General features: G+C 42.4%; 1 protein-coding gene across 1 annotated transcript in view; it reads right to left on the bottom strand.

Moving 5' to 3' along the window:
• The window catches only part of ZNF570 (zinc finger protein 570), a 35746-nt gene extending 29974 nt beyond the window's left edge, over window positions 1–5772 (bottom strand). The window contains exons 1-4 of the mRNA XM_037141866.2: window positions 5614–5772; window positions 4773–4847; window positions 1951–2077; window positions 1538–1633 (exon numbers count right to left, since the gene is read on the bottom strand). Of these exons, the coding sequence (XP_036997761.2) occupies window positions 1538–1633; window positions 1951–2077; window positions 4773–4805 (256 nt within the window). The 5' untranslated portion in view covers window positions 4806–4847; window positions 5614–5772. The remainder of the gene's footprint in view (window positions 1–1537; window positions 1634–1950; window positions 2078–4772; window positions 4848–5613) is intronic.
• Between the last annotated feature and the right edge of the window lie 8618 nt (window positions 5773–14390).

The following is a 14390-nucleotide window of genomic DNA, read 5'->3' as shown; positions in this document are numbered from 1 at the left end:
AAATTAAGACAATTCAAGCGCCCTTCAATGGATAAAGCATGGTTTACATAGTGGAATATATTACATTTCAGCAGAAAAATTACTCAATGAACCATAGCTATTAAAATCAACGTGAACCAATCTCAGGAAAACAATTTTGAGTTTAAAAAGGTCAGAATTACATACACAACATATTTCCATGCATAAAAACTTTAAACTATGGATATATGATATAACAATAGAGAGAAACCAAACAATAATAAGCAAAACTCTAGGATAACGGTTACCCCACTGAGGGGTGGGGGTGAACTATGAGTAGAAAATGGGATACTATTAGGCAGGGGCCCTCAAGGACCTAAAATGGCATTTACAATTGTCTATTTCTTACACTAAGAAATAGGTATATGGGCTTTTGTTCTGTTACTATCTAAACTACACATTTATGCTAACATATTTGTAAGTTGTTTAATAATAATTAATAAAAATTTAATCATACACATTTGACATATATTTGTGTCAAATAATATTTGACACAATATTTGACATATGATGATTGCACATCAAAATTTTTTTTCTCACAAAACTGAACAAGAACATAAAAGACTGGGAAGAGGCAGTAGCAGTTGAGTTGGGGCGTGGTACTGACAGAGATGTTTACAAAGATCTTGATTTTCTTCTAAACTTCAGTTCTCTATTTTACCTCAGTGATTCCTGTGTCCATATGAAAACCCTTCCTATGCCACAAAGAACAACTCTTATTATCTTCTTCCTCCAATGTTTTCTAGTTTCTGACCTGTGTTTGTGCTAAAGACAATCTTCTCAGTTACCCAACTCCTCTGCCTCTCACCTTTTTCTGTGTTTCCCACTTACTGCAAATTTCTCTTCATATATTCCATTTATAGCTATATCATAACGCTGTGGCTAGCCTACTAACTTTTTATTTATGTAAGTATACAATACCCTAGCATCTTGCAAGACCCTTGTTTAAAGTAAAATCTCAAAAAATGTTGATTAAAGGAAAAATAAACTGACCACTAAGAGAAAAATGAGGTATTTGGAGGTGAACTAGTACTAGTAATAGCAGCTAACAGCTATTGCATTCATAATACGAGACAGGGACTGTTCAAAGCACTTTAAAAGTAATTACCCCATTTTACACATGACAAAACAAAAGCACAGAGAGGTCAGTAACTTGCCCCAAATGTCACTGCACGTGGCAAAATTTGAACCTGGTACATTAGGTAGAGCCGTCTGTCAAGCTCAAAAGTTTATCAGATTAGGAAAAGATTTTTTTTTTAAATACTGAAAGGAGCTTATAAAACTGGTAAGAAATGGGACTCAGAGAATAGATAAGTGAGTTATTAAAAAGAAGGAGGCAAAGTGTTAAAGGAGAGACAGTTATGAATAACAAATTTGAGAGAACACCCCCAAAGGCCCCAAGTTTGTACTAAGACCAAGGGCATTTGAGAACATGCCAAAGAAAAATGAAGAGGCGACACCTTTGAGTCATGCTGACCTGCCCCCTGCAAAGTTTTTTACCTATTTTTTCTTTACCTACCTGAGCACAAACCTTTTGCCAACTCTCTCTTTACCATCCATGGCTCTTTCCCTTGTTCCAACAATAATATTATGCTTGGCTTAGAAAAGCAAAGTCCTGCATAAATAAAAAGAAACAGAATTTGGTCATACTGTGGGTATCCCAGAATACACATCTAATCCTTTGATCATCAGGGGAGAGTGGACTTAATAGTAAATCAGAGAATAATGTGTTAATGACATGTATTCAAAGATAGGGAAGCTGAACATTCCGGCACAGACCAGTCCACTGTCAACTCCACAAATATTAAAGCATTATTTGGTGCAGGAAACACACATTTGGCTGAGCACTGCAGATGCTATCCAAAAAAGTCATAATGGTGGTAGCGAAGAGCCCCTTATGAACAGAAGTTTGACTCTGCAAGATGTTCTTACCCAATGATACCAAGATCCTGTAGTTCTCCAACATCACGTTACTGTACAGATGCCTTTGAGAAGAATTTAGATAATCCCACTCCTCTTGGGAGAAGTCTATGGCCACATCCCTGAAGGTCACCAACTCCTGAAATGAAATAAAGTAAAATAACCTCATCTCTTACCATATTTACCTCATTCATTTTGCCCCCCAGCCACCGTGGGCTCTCACACATATACCCTCACACACGTCGAGCACGTTGCCCCTCGGGCTTTTGTACTTCTTGGATCACTGCTTAAAAACAGCCATGGTCCTGCCCCAGTTTTCTGTTCCCGACTGTGGTTATTTTTCTCTATGGCACTTAATTTTTTCATTATTTATTGTCTCCCCCCCACCGCCCACACTAAAATATAAGCTCCACGAGGGCAAAGTACCATGTTTTGTTTTGATTACTGTGCTATGCCAGTTACAGTATCTGGCCCACATGTGATATTCAAACATTCACTGAATAAACTGAATTAATAACTGAATTGTTTGAAAAGTTCAAGAGGCTGTGAAAGGATTAAAAGTGAGACCAGAAATTGTTTGCTGTATCTCTAAAAAATGTGCTAGACCAAACCGGTCATAAATTCCATTAGAATTCAAATACTCCAATCCGGAGTACCTAGATTAAATGGGTATCCCCCTCATAACAGCACTCCTGCTGAAGTGGGCCTGGAAAAGTTCTTAAAAACGTGTGAGCCATGCTGTGATTCAATTGAATTCCAGACTTTGATAATGTGACCGCTTGCTGATGACACTAACACACGTCATGTCTCCGTGTGTGCATGTGTACAGAGTTTGTTTTTTTTCCAAACCTGAAAAAGGTAAATCTTCCATGGCAAGAAAAGACTTCATTATTGGTCATTTGATACAATTTGTCATGGTTTAAAAACAAGCTGCTTACACCAAATAAAAATTCTTAAAGTGCTTTGCAACACTCAGTAACCTTTTTAAATTTAATTATATGAAGTAGTTTGTGAATTTCTTCCTCTCTGTTCTTGCACTAACATACCTCATAATGTTGCAGAAATGTTCCTGTTTAGACTTTGGTTCATATGGTAGATATGCTATCAAAAACTTTTTTTTAGATTATATAAACACATATAATAAATGTATAAATATTTTTATATATGATATACACATTTTTTCACTTATCCTTTCATCTTATACAGTTAGTGAAAATAATTACAATGTCAACATAAGAAGCTTAAATTCTAACTGTAAAATATTTACAATTAGACCTCTAACAAATGAACATAATACTTGGTTTCAAAATGCGGTCATAATTATAATCAAACCAGTCTGAAGCATAACCACAGTTCCCTTCACCACTGAGGCTCTTACAGAAACATGGCTCCAAGCTGAGAAGACTGCTTCCCCCAATTCCTGCCATGTGGTGACTCATTTCCCACGACCCTTGTACATTCCTGAAAGTGAGATGGGCGACCTCTTTGAGCCTTACACTTGTTTCCAGACTATTCCCTTCTTCCCTTCTCCCCCAAATACACCTACTTTTATATCTCATGAAATCACACTATCCTTCATTGTTTTCACTATCTACCAATTCCTGGTAGATACCAACTCTCTGTCATTCTTTGAACACATGGCTCACTGTCATTCTCTCCAATGCTATTCCTGTTATAATCTTTGATCATTTCAATATTCGTATAAGTAATCCTCCCACAACCTGGTCTCTCAGGTCTCCAACTCCCCTCACCTCCAATAATGCCTTTCATACTTGTACAGTCATTCACTTCCATTGTAATGCCCCAGACCTTGTCATTACAATAAGGACCAAACCCTCCATAATCTCTGACTTCCACCTTCTATATTCCAACTTTTGCCCCATGGTGTCCCATTAGGATAATTATTTCACCCCAAAAGAACCTACAGATCATTGATCTTGCCATGGTTTCACCGCTCCTCACCTCTTCGTTCCCTCACCTCCTAGCACAACCATTTACTCTAATCACCCCATGCGCACACCTTCAACTTTCCTGCTCTTCTCTCACTTAACTGTATTCACCTGGTTAAATCACAGCCATGTCTCAGCATATACTCAGTTTCTGTACTCTACACAGCTGAACTTTACCATTGTGATCCTATTAAAATGAGAATCAGATCATGTGACTCCCACACTATAAAACTTCCATAGGCTCATTTCACTCATCTTGAGATGTCTGAATTTGAGGTTTCTATTACACAGTCAAACATAGGCAGTTGAATATACTAGTCTGGGTTATATGAGAGAGGTCTGAGCTATATACAGTTCGGTAATTGTTGGCATATAGATGGTATTTAAAGCTGTGAGATAGGATAAGATCACCAAAAGAGTGATCATAGACAGAGCACAGAAGAGGACTAAGGACTAAACCCTCTGCATTAATAGGTGCTTTATTAAAATGCGCTGAATGAATGAATGTTTGGGCAGAGACTAGAATGAAGTTGGTCTGTGTCTGTCAGTACAGCACTCCGGGCAGAGGAAACAGCAAGGGTAATATAAGGCCGTGATTAAGAATATATCCAACTCATCACAAGGAAGCTAGTGTGGCTAAAACCAAGTAAGTTACAGACAGGGTGAGAAAAATTAGATGAGGTCAGAGGGATGATATAGTCAAGGACCAGATTATGTATGACCCTGCAGGAAAAGGCATTTATCCTGAACAGGTGGGAACTCATTGGAGAGTTTTAAGAAGTAACATAATTGGTTACTCAGAAAAAGTTTCAGAAGAAAGAAAATTAATGTCTGCTTGGTTTAAAAAGCAGGAAAATCTTTTAGGAAAGGGAAAAACCAACTCACCTGGTACATGGCTTTAAGAAGTCCCACAGCCATTAGTTCTTCCTCTTGGCTATTCTCTTGGGAAACAGCTGTGTCCTTAGATGAGTGAGATGGGAAAGAGAGCATGAGAAACAAGGTTTTCCCTGCAACATCCAGAATCACCAGCCTAGAAGTTTCCAGCTTCTCTCCTACTGATAAGAGAGTAGCATCCTCTCCAAAAAAGAGAAAGCATAATGGAAACCTGGGAATTTGCATACAATTTAATCCATCCCTAAATCACCCCCTAATTTATTATTTTAACAATAGATTTTCTGGATTTTACAAATAAAAACTCGAGTAATGTATATAACCATTTATATAAAGACACCATAACTAATATGTAACAGCACCAAGGTCAAATAAAGGGTCTTCGTGATGCCACAGTCCTCTTCAAGAAATCAGTGGTGGCACGCAGTCTCAGTCTCCGTAGATACAGATTCTTAAACACTACAGCGTCAACCACCATTTTACACACATCACAGTCAGTGGCCATGGTATGAACACAGTCTCCACAAGTCACCCTCTCCCATACTCCAAAGCCTCAAAAACTAGGGTATTACAACCGACGGTCTCCCTCACACAGCCCCGTCACAAAGAAGCCGAGGGTTCTTTGTGAACAAGGGGACAGAGCATCCACCCCTACTCACGTGCTCACACTCCGTGGCACCAACCACTGACTTGCACCCACAGCCACCCAGTACGATGTGTACAAGCATGTCGAGTGCCAGTCTTGCACGGCACCATATCAACGACCATATCACATAGAGGGCCCAGGGACTGGCGGCCCGATGATTCACAGCCCACTCCTCAGATCACCTCCTACCTGTAGAACTGAACTGCGGGGGAAATCGCGTCCTCGCCTCCAAGGCTCGGCCAATTCTACAAAGGCCCACCTCCACACCTTAATAATCTGATGAAACCCAGACTCCGCGGGCCCAGATAAAAGGGACAAGTCTCCTCTGGAGGACACAAAAGAGCCCAGCTAATGAGCGCGGTGTCCACTGGGAAATGTAGTCCAAACCAGGGGGGGAAACCCAGTGCTGCCGAGTCCAAGTGCGCTGACGCTACGGACCCCAAACGCCACTTCCTCAACCTCCCGTCCTCCCACGCCCACCTCTCCCACATCTTCCGGAAGGAGCCCATTTGCCCACCTGTCGCTAATCCTCTTAGCTCCGCCCTGGGTCGGCCCTAGGGACTGAGCCAAGTTTAGTACTCGAGGGTCTGGGTCTAAAGTTCGCGGGCACAAGTGCTCGGACCACAACCCACAGCGATCTGGGCTGAGCCCGGGGTTAGCTGCAGGGAGCAGGGTCTGTGTGTGGCACTAGTGAGTGTGTCCTGCGCAAAGTGGGAGGAGGGACAGTTCCTAGAATTTTGTAAAGGTCCACGAATAAAATAGGTGGATGTAGGGGTTGGAGGCAGAGGAAATAAGGGCCACAGTGTACAGGCGCTTTATACTTCTTTACATGGTCCTCTAAGGCGGTCTTGTTTAGGGAATAGCTTACCTTGCCGACCAGAGGATGGGGTCCAGGTAGAAGGTGTACCCATTCTGGTATTTGTGATTTGGTAACAGTGGGTGTGAATGTGCCCCCTCTTCCTAAAATGGCCCTTTTGGCGGGTATCTTCAAATTTCGCTTACTCCCTACATCCAGATACAAATGTCACATTTCCAAAGAGGCTTTTCCTAATCTCACCTCTCCCCTGGCACTTCATGGCTCCTTAATGTGTAGTAATTCTATACTCATTTAGGACAATAGTGTTAATATTTTAAGTTTTTTATTTGTTTATTGTCTACCCACAAGTTTCTGTCACCAGACTGATTTACTGGGTTGGTGCATGACCCTTTGATTCTGCCATTGTGTGTGTTTCTGTGAGAGTATGTGAAAACTGTGTTGTGGAGGGCACGCTGCATTTCTGTGACCGTGCGTGATTGTATGTGTGAGATTTGTGAGGTTACTTCTGAGAACGTGCTAGAATAGAAAGGGTCAGACTTGTGGAGAGCGAAGTAAGAGTACGATATGATAGCGTGTGTGACAGACCATGAGGATCAGATTAATAGATGTGGATTTGTGTGTGGAATTCTTCCCTGTGCTATCTGATTAGAAAACATCAACCGTATACCAGATGCTTTTTGAAACAGAGAAAATATACTTAAAAAAACTGCAAGTAGAATATTAGCGAGTGGAAGTGCAACCTCAAGAGGCTTAATATATATGTAATTAGACAACAAATAGAAATTTAGATCCAGAAAAGGGAGTGAAGAGCACCAGAGACAATAATGACAGCGTACACATGTAAGACCTTTTTTTATTATTTAAACTTCACCAAAAGATACATTACTATTAAAACCAAAATAAAAACAATGTAGTTTAGGATACATATCATATAGAAGCAGATTGTATGAAAACAATAGCACAAAGGCCAGGAGAAGAGAAGTATATGAAAATAGACTACTGTATCTTCTATGTGAAGAATATCATTTGAACAGACACTGTGATAAATGAAATATGCAAACTCTAAGCCCTAAAACTACTAAACTAACAATAGGTTATAGTTAACAATCTAACAAGGGAGATAAAATGGAATAATAAAAATAGTTTGAAAGAGGAGAAGGGAACGAATAACAAATGAGAAACCAATCACAGGATAAAAGGTTTATCTCAATCACCATATTAAGTATAAATGATCTAAATAACACAATTAGGAGGCACTGAGTGTAAGATTGGTGTACTTTAAAAAAGTACACCTTAATCATATACTGCCTCGGAGAAATTCACCTCAAATATAACTCAAAAGATTAAAAGGACAAGAATGGAAAAAGATAAACTACAGTAATGCTGTGCAAAGAAAGCTGGAATGGGAGTTCCTGAGTAGCTGGAAGCTCAGTCCACTTGCTCCCAGCCTTGCACTGGACTTGCAGCTAAACATGAAAAACCAGTTGAAGTACAGTTGGTCTAAAAGATGCACAGAGGTTAGCCAGGAGGAGATTGGTAAGAGGGGCAAAGACACAGAGAGGGTGAGCCTTTACCCAGTTACAGCCAAAAGTGGGGGTAATATTGCAGCTGCAGAACGCCCTCTAGGAGTGTGGGGTCTCAGCCTCATGAAGGGATTCCCAGCCCAGAGCAGCAGAGATGGGATTGGGAGCCCAAATAGCACTGCGCTATGGGAATCAGTGGGGATTTTGTCAAACTGGGCGACTTGGACTGCACCGTCCCAAGGAAGGAAGGCACCTGTTGTCACAACAGGAGCCTGGAAAGTTTACTGCAGTGTGTTACTGCTGGCGAGGTCATGCTGCATGAATAGGCCCTGCAGAGGGGTCTGCTCGGTACACCCAGAAGTGACTGCTCTGGAAAAGCTTTGGGCAGAGAGCTGGTCAGTGACTAAACTGTGTGTCTTGGGAAAGAGGTTTGGTCTCACACACCTAAAGTGCATGGGCAGTGCCCCTCCCCCACCTGCTGAACTGCTCCATCTGTAATGTCCTGCTGGGTTCCTAGGCACAGGGGAAATGGCACCATGCTGGGATTTTCAGTCTGCCTTGGTTTGACAGCATGGGGGAGCCAGACTTTTGGCCCATTTGGAGCCTGGGTGGAGCTAAGAAGTTTGACCCCACTCTGCTGTGACCGCCATACAAAGAGATAAGAATGATGAAAGAGACTGATTTTTGGCCCTCTTCTGCTTTGTTTGGCAGTGTGGGGGTGTTGGGGAGCCACACAGTTGGATTTGGGGGACTGTGTCTCCTGGGGAGGCTCCTGTCTGGGAGATAGAAGTGCAAGTGCTGGGCTCTGTGGCTAAATTATGGGAAGGCATATCCAAGTTCACCTGCAAGTTCAGTCCATGCTGCCCCAGGAAGGAGAGGAAGTGCCTGCTACCTCTGCTACAGGTTGTGGACACCATCCTCATTGGGAGATCATTTGAATCAGCCCTGCCAAATCCCCCATATCCTTGCTGAGTGCACATCTGTGGGGGAAAAGAGCAGCTCAGGGGGTGATGTTCAGAGTGAGAGACCTGAGACAGACCCCGCTTCTGGGCTCTTGAGGCCCCACCTGCCATACTACTAGGGATCTGGGACAGATTCAAATGTGTGGCTCAGGTGGAAGAATACACCCACCACATTCCCTAATATTCGAAAGGCAACTTCTCCTTGTGGGAGATCCAATTGTAAGATAAGAAGGGCCACCAAAAGAAGAATTTGTAATGGGGTTCAGAACTCAGGGTGTCCGGGAAATATTATAAATATGGGATGTCCTCACCCCTACAAGTTGGAGCTGGGGGGATGGGATACATGGAGCAGGACCATTCAGTTGTTTTGCATAGCAATGGTTTTGCAGATAACCTCTAAAATGGTCATTTAACATATCTAAAACCTTTAACTGGTTTCATGGATATGTTAAATAGCTGTGGCCATGCTTTGAGCCAGGGAGAAGGAAGTGACTTCCACCCAGAATGTAACTGGGAGGTAACTCCCCCTGGTTACACAGCCTGTGTGAGAACTTGGAGATGATTGGCTCCACGCCATGGGGCCACGCCTACCCAGACTTATGGCAGCCCAGAAAAGCTGGAAGATACAGGAGCACTGGTAAGTGTAGCCGATTGTAGGAGTGTTACTGAATAAGAGGTCCGAGGGAGGGGGGGCAATACAATATTTGGCCCACCTAGGGATGCCAAAAACTGCTATACAACAGGGGCCCCTCCCAAGGACAAAATACTAATATCTACTGGGCTCTTCTGTCCACCACCAATTGGAAAGACATTTCTCAATGCCAGAGATTTGTGAAAAGGACACAAAATGTTTATTTAATGCTATTCAGGCCTAATGCCTCCACTAAAATATCAAAGTCCTTTAGGGTATACACCTACACCCACACAGTGCTCCCTTCTCTCACTGTCCCAACTCCGGGTACCATAAATCAGGAAAAGAGCACACGTCTGTTTTTCAGGCCACCGGCACCGTCAGCTGTGTCACCGTGCAGGCAGGATCTCTGGTTAATCCAAAGTACTGTGGTACCCTCTCATGGTCCACTGGCAAGAGTTCTTTGTACCGAGTTCCAGTCAAAGTCTCTCTTGCTTTCCAGGCCACGCGGCCAAAGGGGGCACCCCAAAGCCGCGTGGGCCTCTTCTACCAAAGCTGCAGGGGTTCGCACTCTACCAAAAGCATGTGGCTTTCTTCTTCACCTGGCTGCAGGGATCTCCATTCTGGAAAAGCTGCGTGGTTTTCCCTTTCACCTGGGCAGTTATCCCCTCATGTCCTGGAGCCCATCTTTTCCAAGCTCTCACACAGGTGCTCCCACTCAGGGGAGCAGCCCCTAGTTTCACCTTGAGTTCCAGCCACTCCCTTCTCTCTTGCTCAAAACTTGGCCACAGCCATTTAACATATCTATGAAACCAGTTAAAGGTTATAGATATGTTAAATAATCATTCCACAGGTTAGTTGCAGAACTGTTGCTATGCAGAACTGTTGCTATGCAGAACTGTTGCTATGCAAAACAGCTCTCAATGTCCCTGCTCCATTCGTCCCTTGGGGGGCAGGTGAGGACATCTTATATGTCTCTCCAATATTCCTATACACTTTGAATTCTGGACACCATTCCAAATCTTATTTTGGGCCCTTCCCCTTGGCTGCACCCTGTATCAGGAGGAGTTGGAAATGAGGCTGCAGAAGAAGATGAGTGCTGGGATTTAAACCCAGGCATGCCAGCCATGACAAGGATCATCACGCATCTTTGGCAGAGAACCGCCAAGCGGCTTTGGCAGGGGAGAATCGCTCGGCTTTGGGGCTCCCTTTTGCCTCACAGGTTAGGAAGCTGGAAAGCAAGATGTAGCAGCGATGCAGAGCTCTCTCTTAGTGGTTCAGAAAAATGCAGGAGAGATGCTGCTGGAAGGAAAGGGGTGAAAGGACTCTTGCTGGTGGGCCATGAGAAAGTGCCATGTGGTTTTGGAATAAAAACTGGAGATCCTGGTAACACAGCTGATGGTTCTGGGAACCGGGGGAGGCCTACCAGCAGATTTCTGGGAAGAACCGGGGGCTGCCTGAGTCATGAACTTCTATTTCTTTTCCTAAGATACGGTACCCCAGAGTGAGGAAAGGTGGGGAAGGAAAGACTGCGTTTGTGGGTGTTTTAAGGGACCTGGGGATTTTGATGAAGACATTAAGTCATTACTCTTAAGTCTGTATAACTTGAACAAATAATTGTTTTCCTTTTAATCAATGAAGAAGGGCTCATGTTTTCACTAACATGGAGAGCTATAATTCTCTGGCAATGGGTAAGGTGAACCTAGTACAGGGGGACCCCAGGAGAAGGGGGCTCAATTCAGTAACATTGTGGGACCCCCCCCTTCCCTGGTGGCTAATCAGGGAAAACCATGGGAGACCACATGAGCAGTAGCTTTAAAGTAACACAACTACTTGTCACAGTAAAAGCCTGCCAAAACTAGCCAGGAAGGATCCACCCTATAAGAACAGAGTCCCTCTAGCCCGTAAGGTCAATCTCTACTTGGAGTTGGCTTGCTCCCATGTTCTCTGCTATAAACTCTGGGTGTTCGGTCCAATTCTTAGTCCCAATCACCAAGAACCTGGTTACCTGTGCCCACCTGTGACACAATGGCCTCACCATCCTTATTCCATTTGAGGCTCTTTCAGAGACTGAGCCTTTTCAATAATTAAGTGTGGTAGCTGGCTGGCAGGTGGAGACAGGCAAAGGTGGATCATGTTGTCTTGGAACATATGCTGACCCACCCTTGGGTCCCATGTTGGTAAAAGCTGGACTTGGAATACTGTTTGGTCCTTCCCTGAACAGAAGAGCCCAGCAGAGGCAGCCACAAATTGTGGATCATTTGTACATTCAAACGGGGTCAAGGGCCAGATATAGACAGCATCTGACACTGGCTAGCACCAGAGAAACTCCTAGGAGGCCAGGAACAAGCACACCAAGTGGCCAGCTTTAGAAAATATCAAAGCAGGACACAACAACCTTCATACATAATGTATACAAAGGGAAATTGCAGCAGGAACTGAAATTAGCTGAGGCAAACTACAACTTTTTCCTTTTTATTCTAATCTTTATTTTTACTTTTGTATTTCATTTTTCTTTCATATCGATCTTGTTTCTATTCTTATTTTATCTTGTTCTTAATTTCAGTGTCTCTAGTTATATTGCTTATTGCTTGCTTCTTTGTTTTGTTGATTAGGTTCCACTTATAGGTGAGATCATATGGTATTTGTTTTTCACCACGTGGCCTATTCACTTAGCTTAATGCTCTCCAGTTGTCCCAAAGGGGAGGAGCTCCTTTAATCCTTCTGCTGTGTCATATTCCATCCTGTAGGTGTACCATAGTTTTTTGATCCATTCATTTACTGAAGGACACTTAGGTTGCTTTCAGCACTTGGCTATCGTAAATAGTACTCCTATGAACATTGGGGGGCATAGGTTCTTTTGGATTGGTGTTTCAGGGTTCTTAAGAAATACTACTAGCAGTGGAATTTCTGGGGCAAAAGAGAGTTTCATTTCTAATTTTCTGAGGAAATTCCATACAGTTTTCCACAGTGGCTGCAGCAGTCTGCATTCCCACCAACAGTGCACTAAGGTCCCCTTTTCTCTACATCTACCAAACACTTGCTGTTTGTTGATTTGTTTATGATGGCCATTCTCACCAGTGTGAAGTTGTATATCATTGAGGTTTTAATTTGTATATTTCTGATGGTAGTGATGCTGAGCATCTTTTCATATGTCTCTGGGCCCTCTGAATGTCCCACTTAAAGAAGTGTCTGTTCAAGTCCTTTGCCCATTTTTTAATTGGCTTGTTTGTCTTCCTAGAGTGGAGTTGTATGAGTTCTTTTATATTTTGGAGCTCAAACTCTTGTTCAAGGTATCATTGGCAAATATATTTTCCTTTACAATAGGTTCTCTTCATTTTAATGCTGTTTTCTTTAGCCATGCAAAAGCTTTCTATTCTTTAAAATATTTTATTTATCTATCTTTAGAGGGGGAGGGAAGGAGGGCGGGAGAGAAATATCAATGTATGGTTGCCTCTCATGTGTCCCCTGCTGGGAACTGGCCTGCAACCTAGGCATGTGCCCTGGCTGGGAATCAAACCACGATCCTTTTGTTCATAGGCCTGTACTCAATCCACTGAGCTACACCAGCCAGGGCAGCTTTTTATTTTGATGAGGTCCCATTTGTTTATTCTTTTTTGATGCCCCAGTGCTAGTGGACATATCGGTGAAAATATTGCTGTGTAGAATATCTGAGATTTTCCTGCTTATGTTCTCCTCTAGAACTTTTATGGTATCAAAACTTATGTTTAGACCTACAACCAAGATTGCTCTATCCAGCAAAACTTTCATTTAGAATGGAAGGACAGATAAAGTGCTTCTCAGATAAGATCAAATTCAAGGAGTTCATCATCACCAAGCCCTTATTATATGAAATGCTGAAGGGACTTATCTAAGAAAAAGAAGTTAAAAAAAAGATGAACAGTGAAAGGACAGCAAACTCACAGTTATTAAGAACCACATCTAAAACAAAAGCAAACTAAAAGGACAGCTAGATCAGGAGTGGAAACATAGAAATGAAGATCTCAAGGAGGGTTAGCAACAGGGGAGTGGGAGGAGGAGAAGGGGGGCAAAGGTACAGAAAATAAATAGCATAGACAGTAGATAGAAAATAGATGGGGGGCAAGGATATGATGGGAAATATAGAATCTAAAGAACTTGAGACACATGGTCATAAACTAAAGGGGGGTTAGTGGTGGGGACGGGGGGTAGGGTGGAGGGAAATGAAGGGGGGAATAGAACAACTGTAATGGCATAATCAATTAAAAAATAAATTAGCGCGGGCCTGCGAACCAGACAAGCACGGTTCGATTCCCAATCAGGGCACATACCCAGGTTGCAGACCGGTTCCCTGCAGGCCAGTTCCCAGCAGGGGACGCACGAAAGGCAACCATACATTGATGTTTCTCTCCCTCGCTCCTTCCCTTCCCCTCTAAAGATAAACAAATAAAATCTTTTAAAAAAATAAAAATAAAAAAAATAAATTAAAAAAAAGTCTTTTATCCATCTTGAATTTATTCTTGTGTATGGTGTAAGTTGGTGACAGAGTTTCATTTCCTTGCATGTAGCTGTCCAGATGTCCCAACACCATTTGTTGAAGAGGCTATTTTTGTTCCATTTCACGCTTCTGCCCCCTTGGTCAAATATTAATTGACTATAGAGACTTGGGTTTATTTATGGGCTCTCTATTCTGTTCCATTGGTTTACATGTCTGTTCTTATGCCAGTACCAGGCTGTTCTGATTACTGTGGCCTTGTAATACAGTTTGATATCAGGCACTATGATCCCTCTTACTTTGTTCTTCTTTCTCAGAATTGATGTGACTATTCAGGGTCATTTATGGTTCTATATAAATTTTTGAAATGTTTGTTCTGTATCTATGAAATATATCATTGGTATTTTAATAGGGATTGTATTGAATCTATAAATTGCTTTGGATAGTATGGACATTTTGATGTGTTAGTTTTACCAATCCATAAACATGATACAAGCTTCCATTTGTTTGTGTCTTCCCTAATTTCTTTCTTCAGTGTTGTATAGTTTTCTGAGTACAG

This window comes from Artibeus jamaicensis, unplaced genomic scaffold (genome assembly GCF_021234435.1).
Source record: "Artibeus jamaicensis isolate MK-2021 breed Jamaican fruit bat unplaced genomic scaffold, CSHL_Jam_final contig_589, whole genome shotgun sequence".
Lineage (NCBI taxonomy): Eukaryota > Metazoa > Chordata > Mammalia > Chiroptera > Phyllostomidae > Artibeus > Artibeus jamaicensis.
Note: the sequence above shows the minus strand (reverse complement) of the source record. Positions and strands in the feature narration are given on the sequence as shown.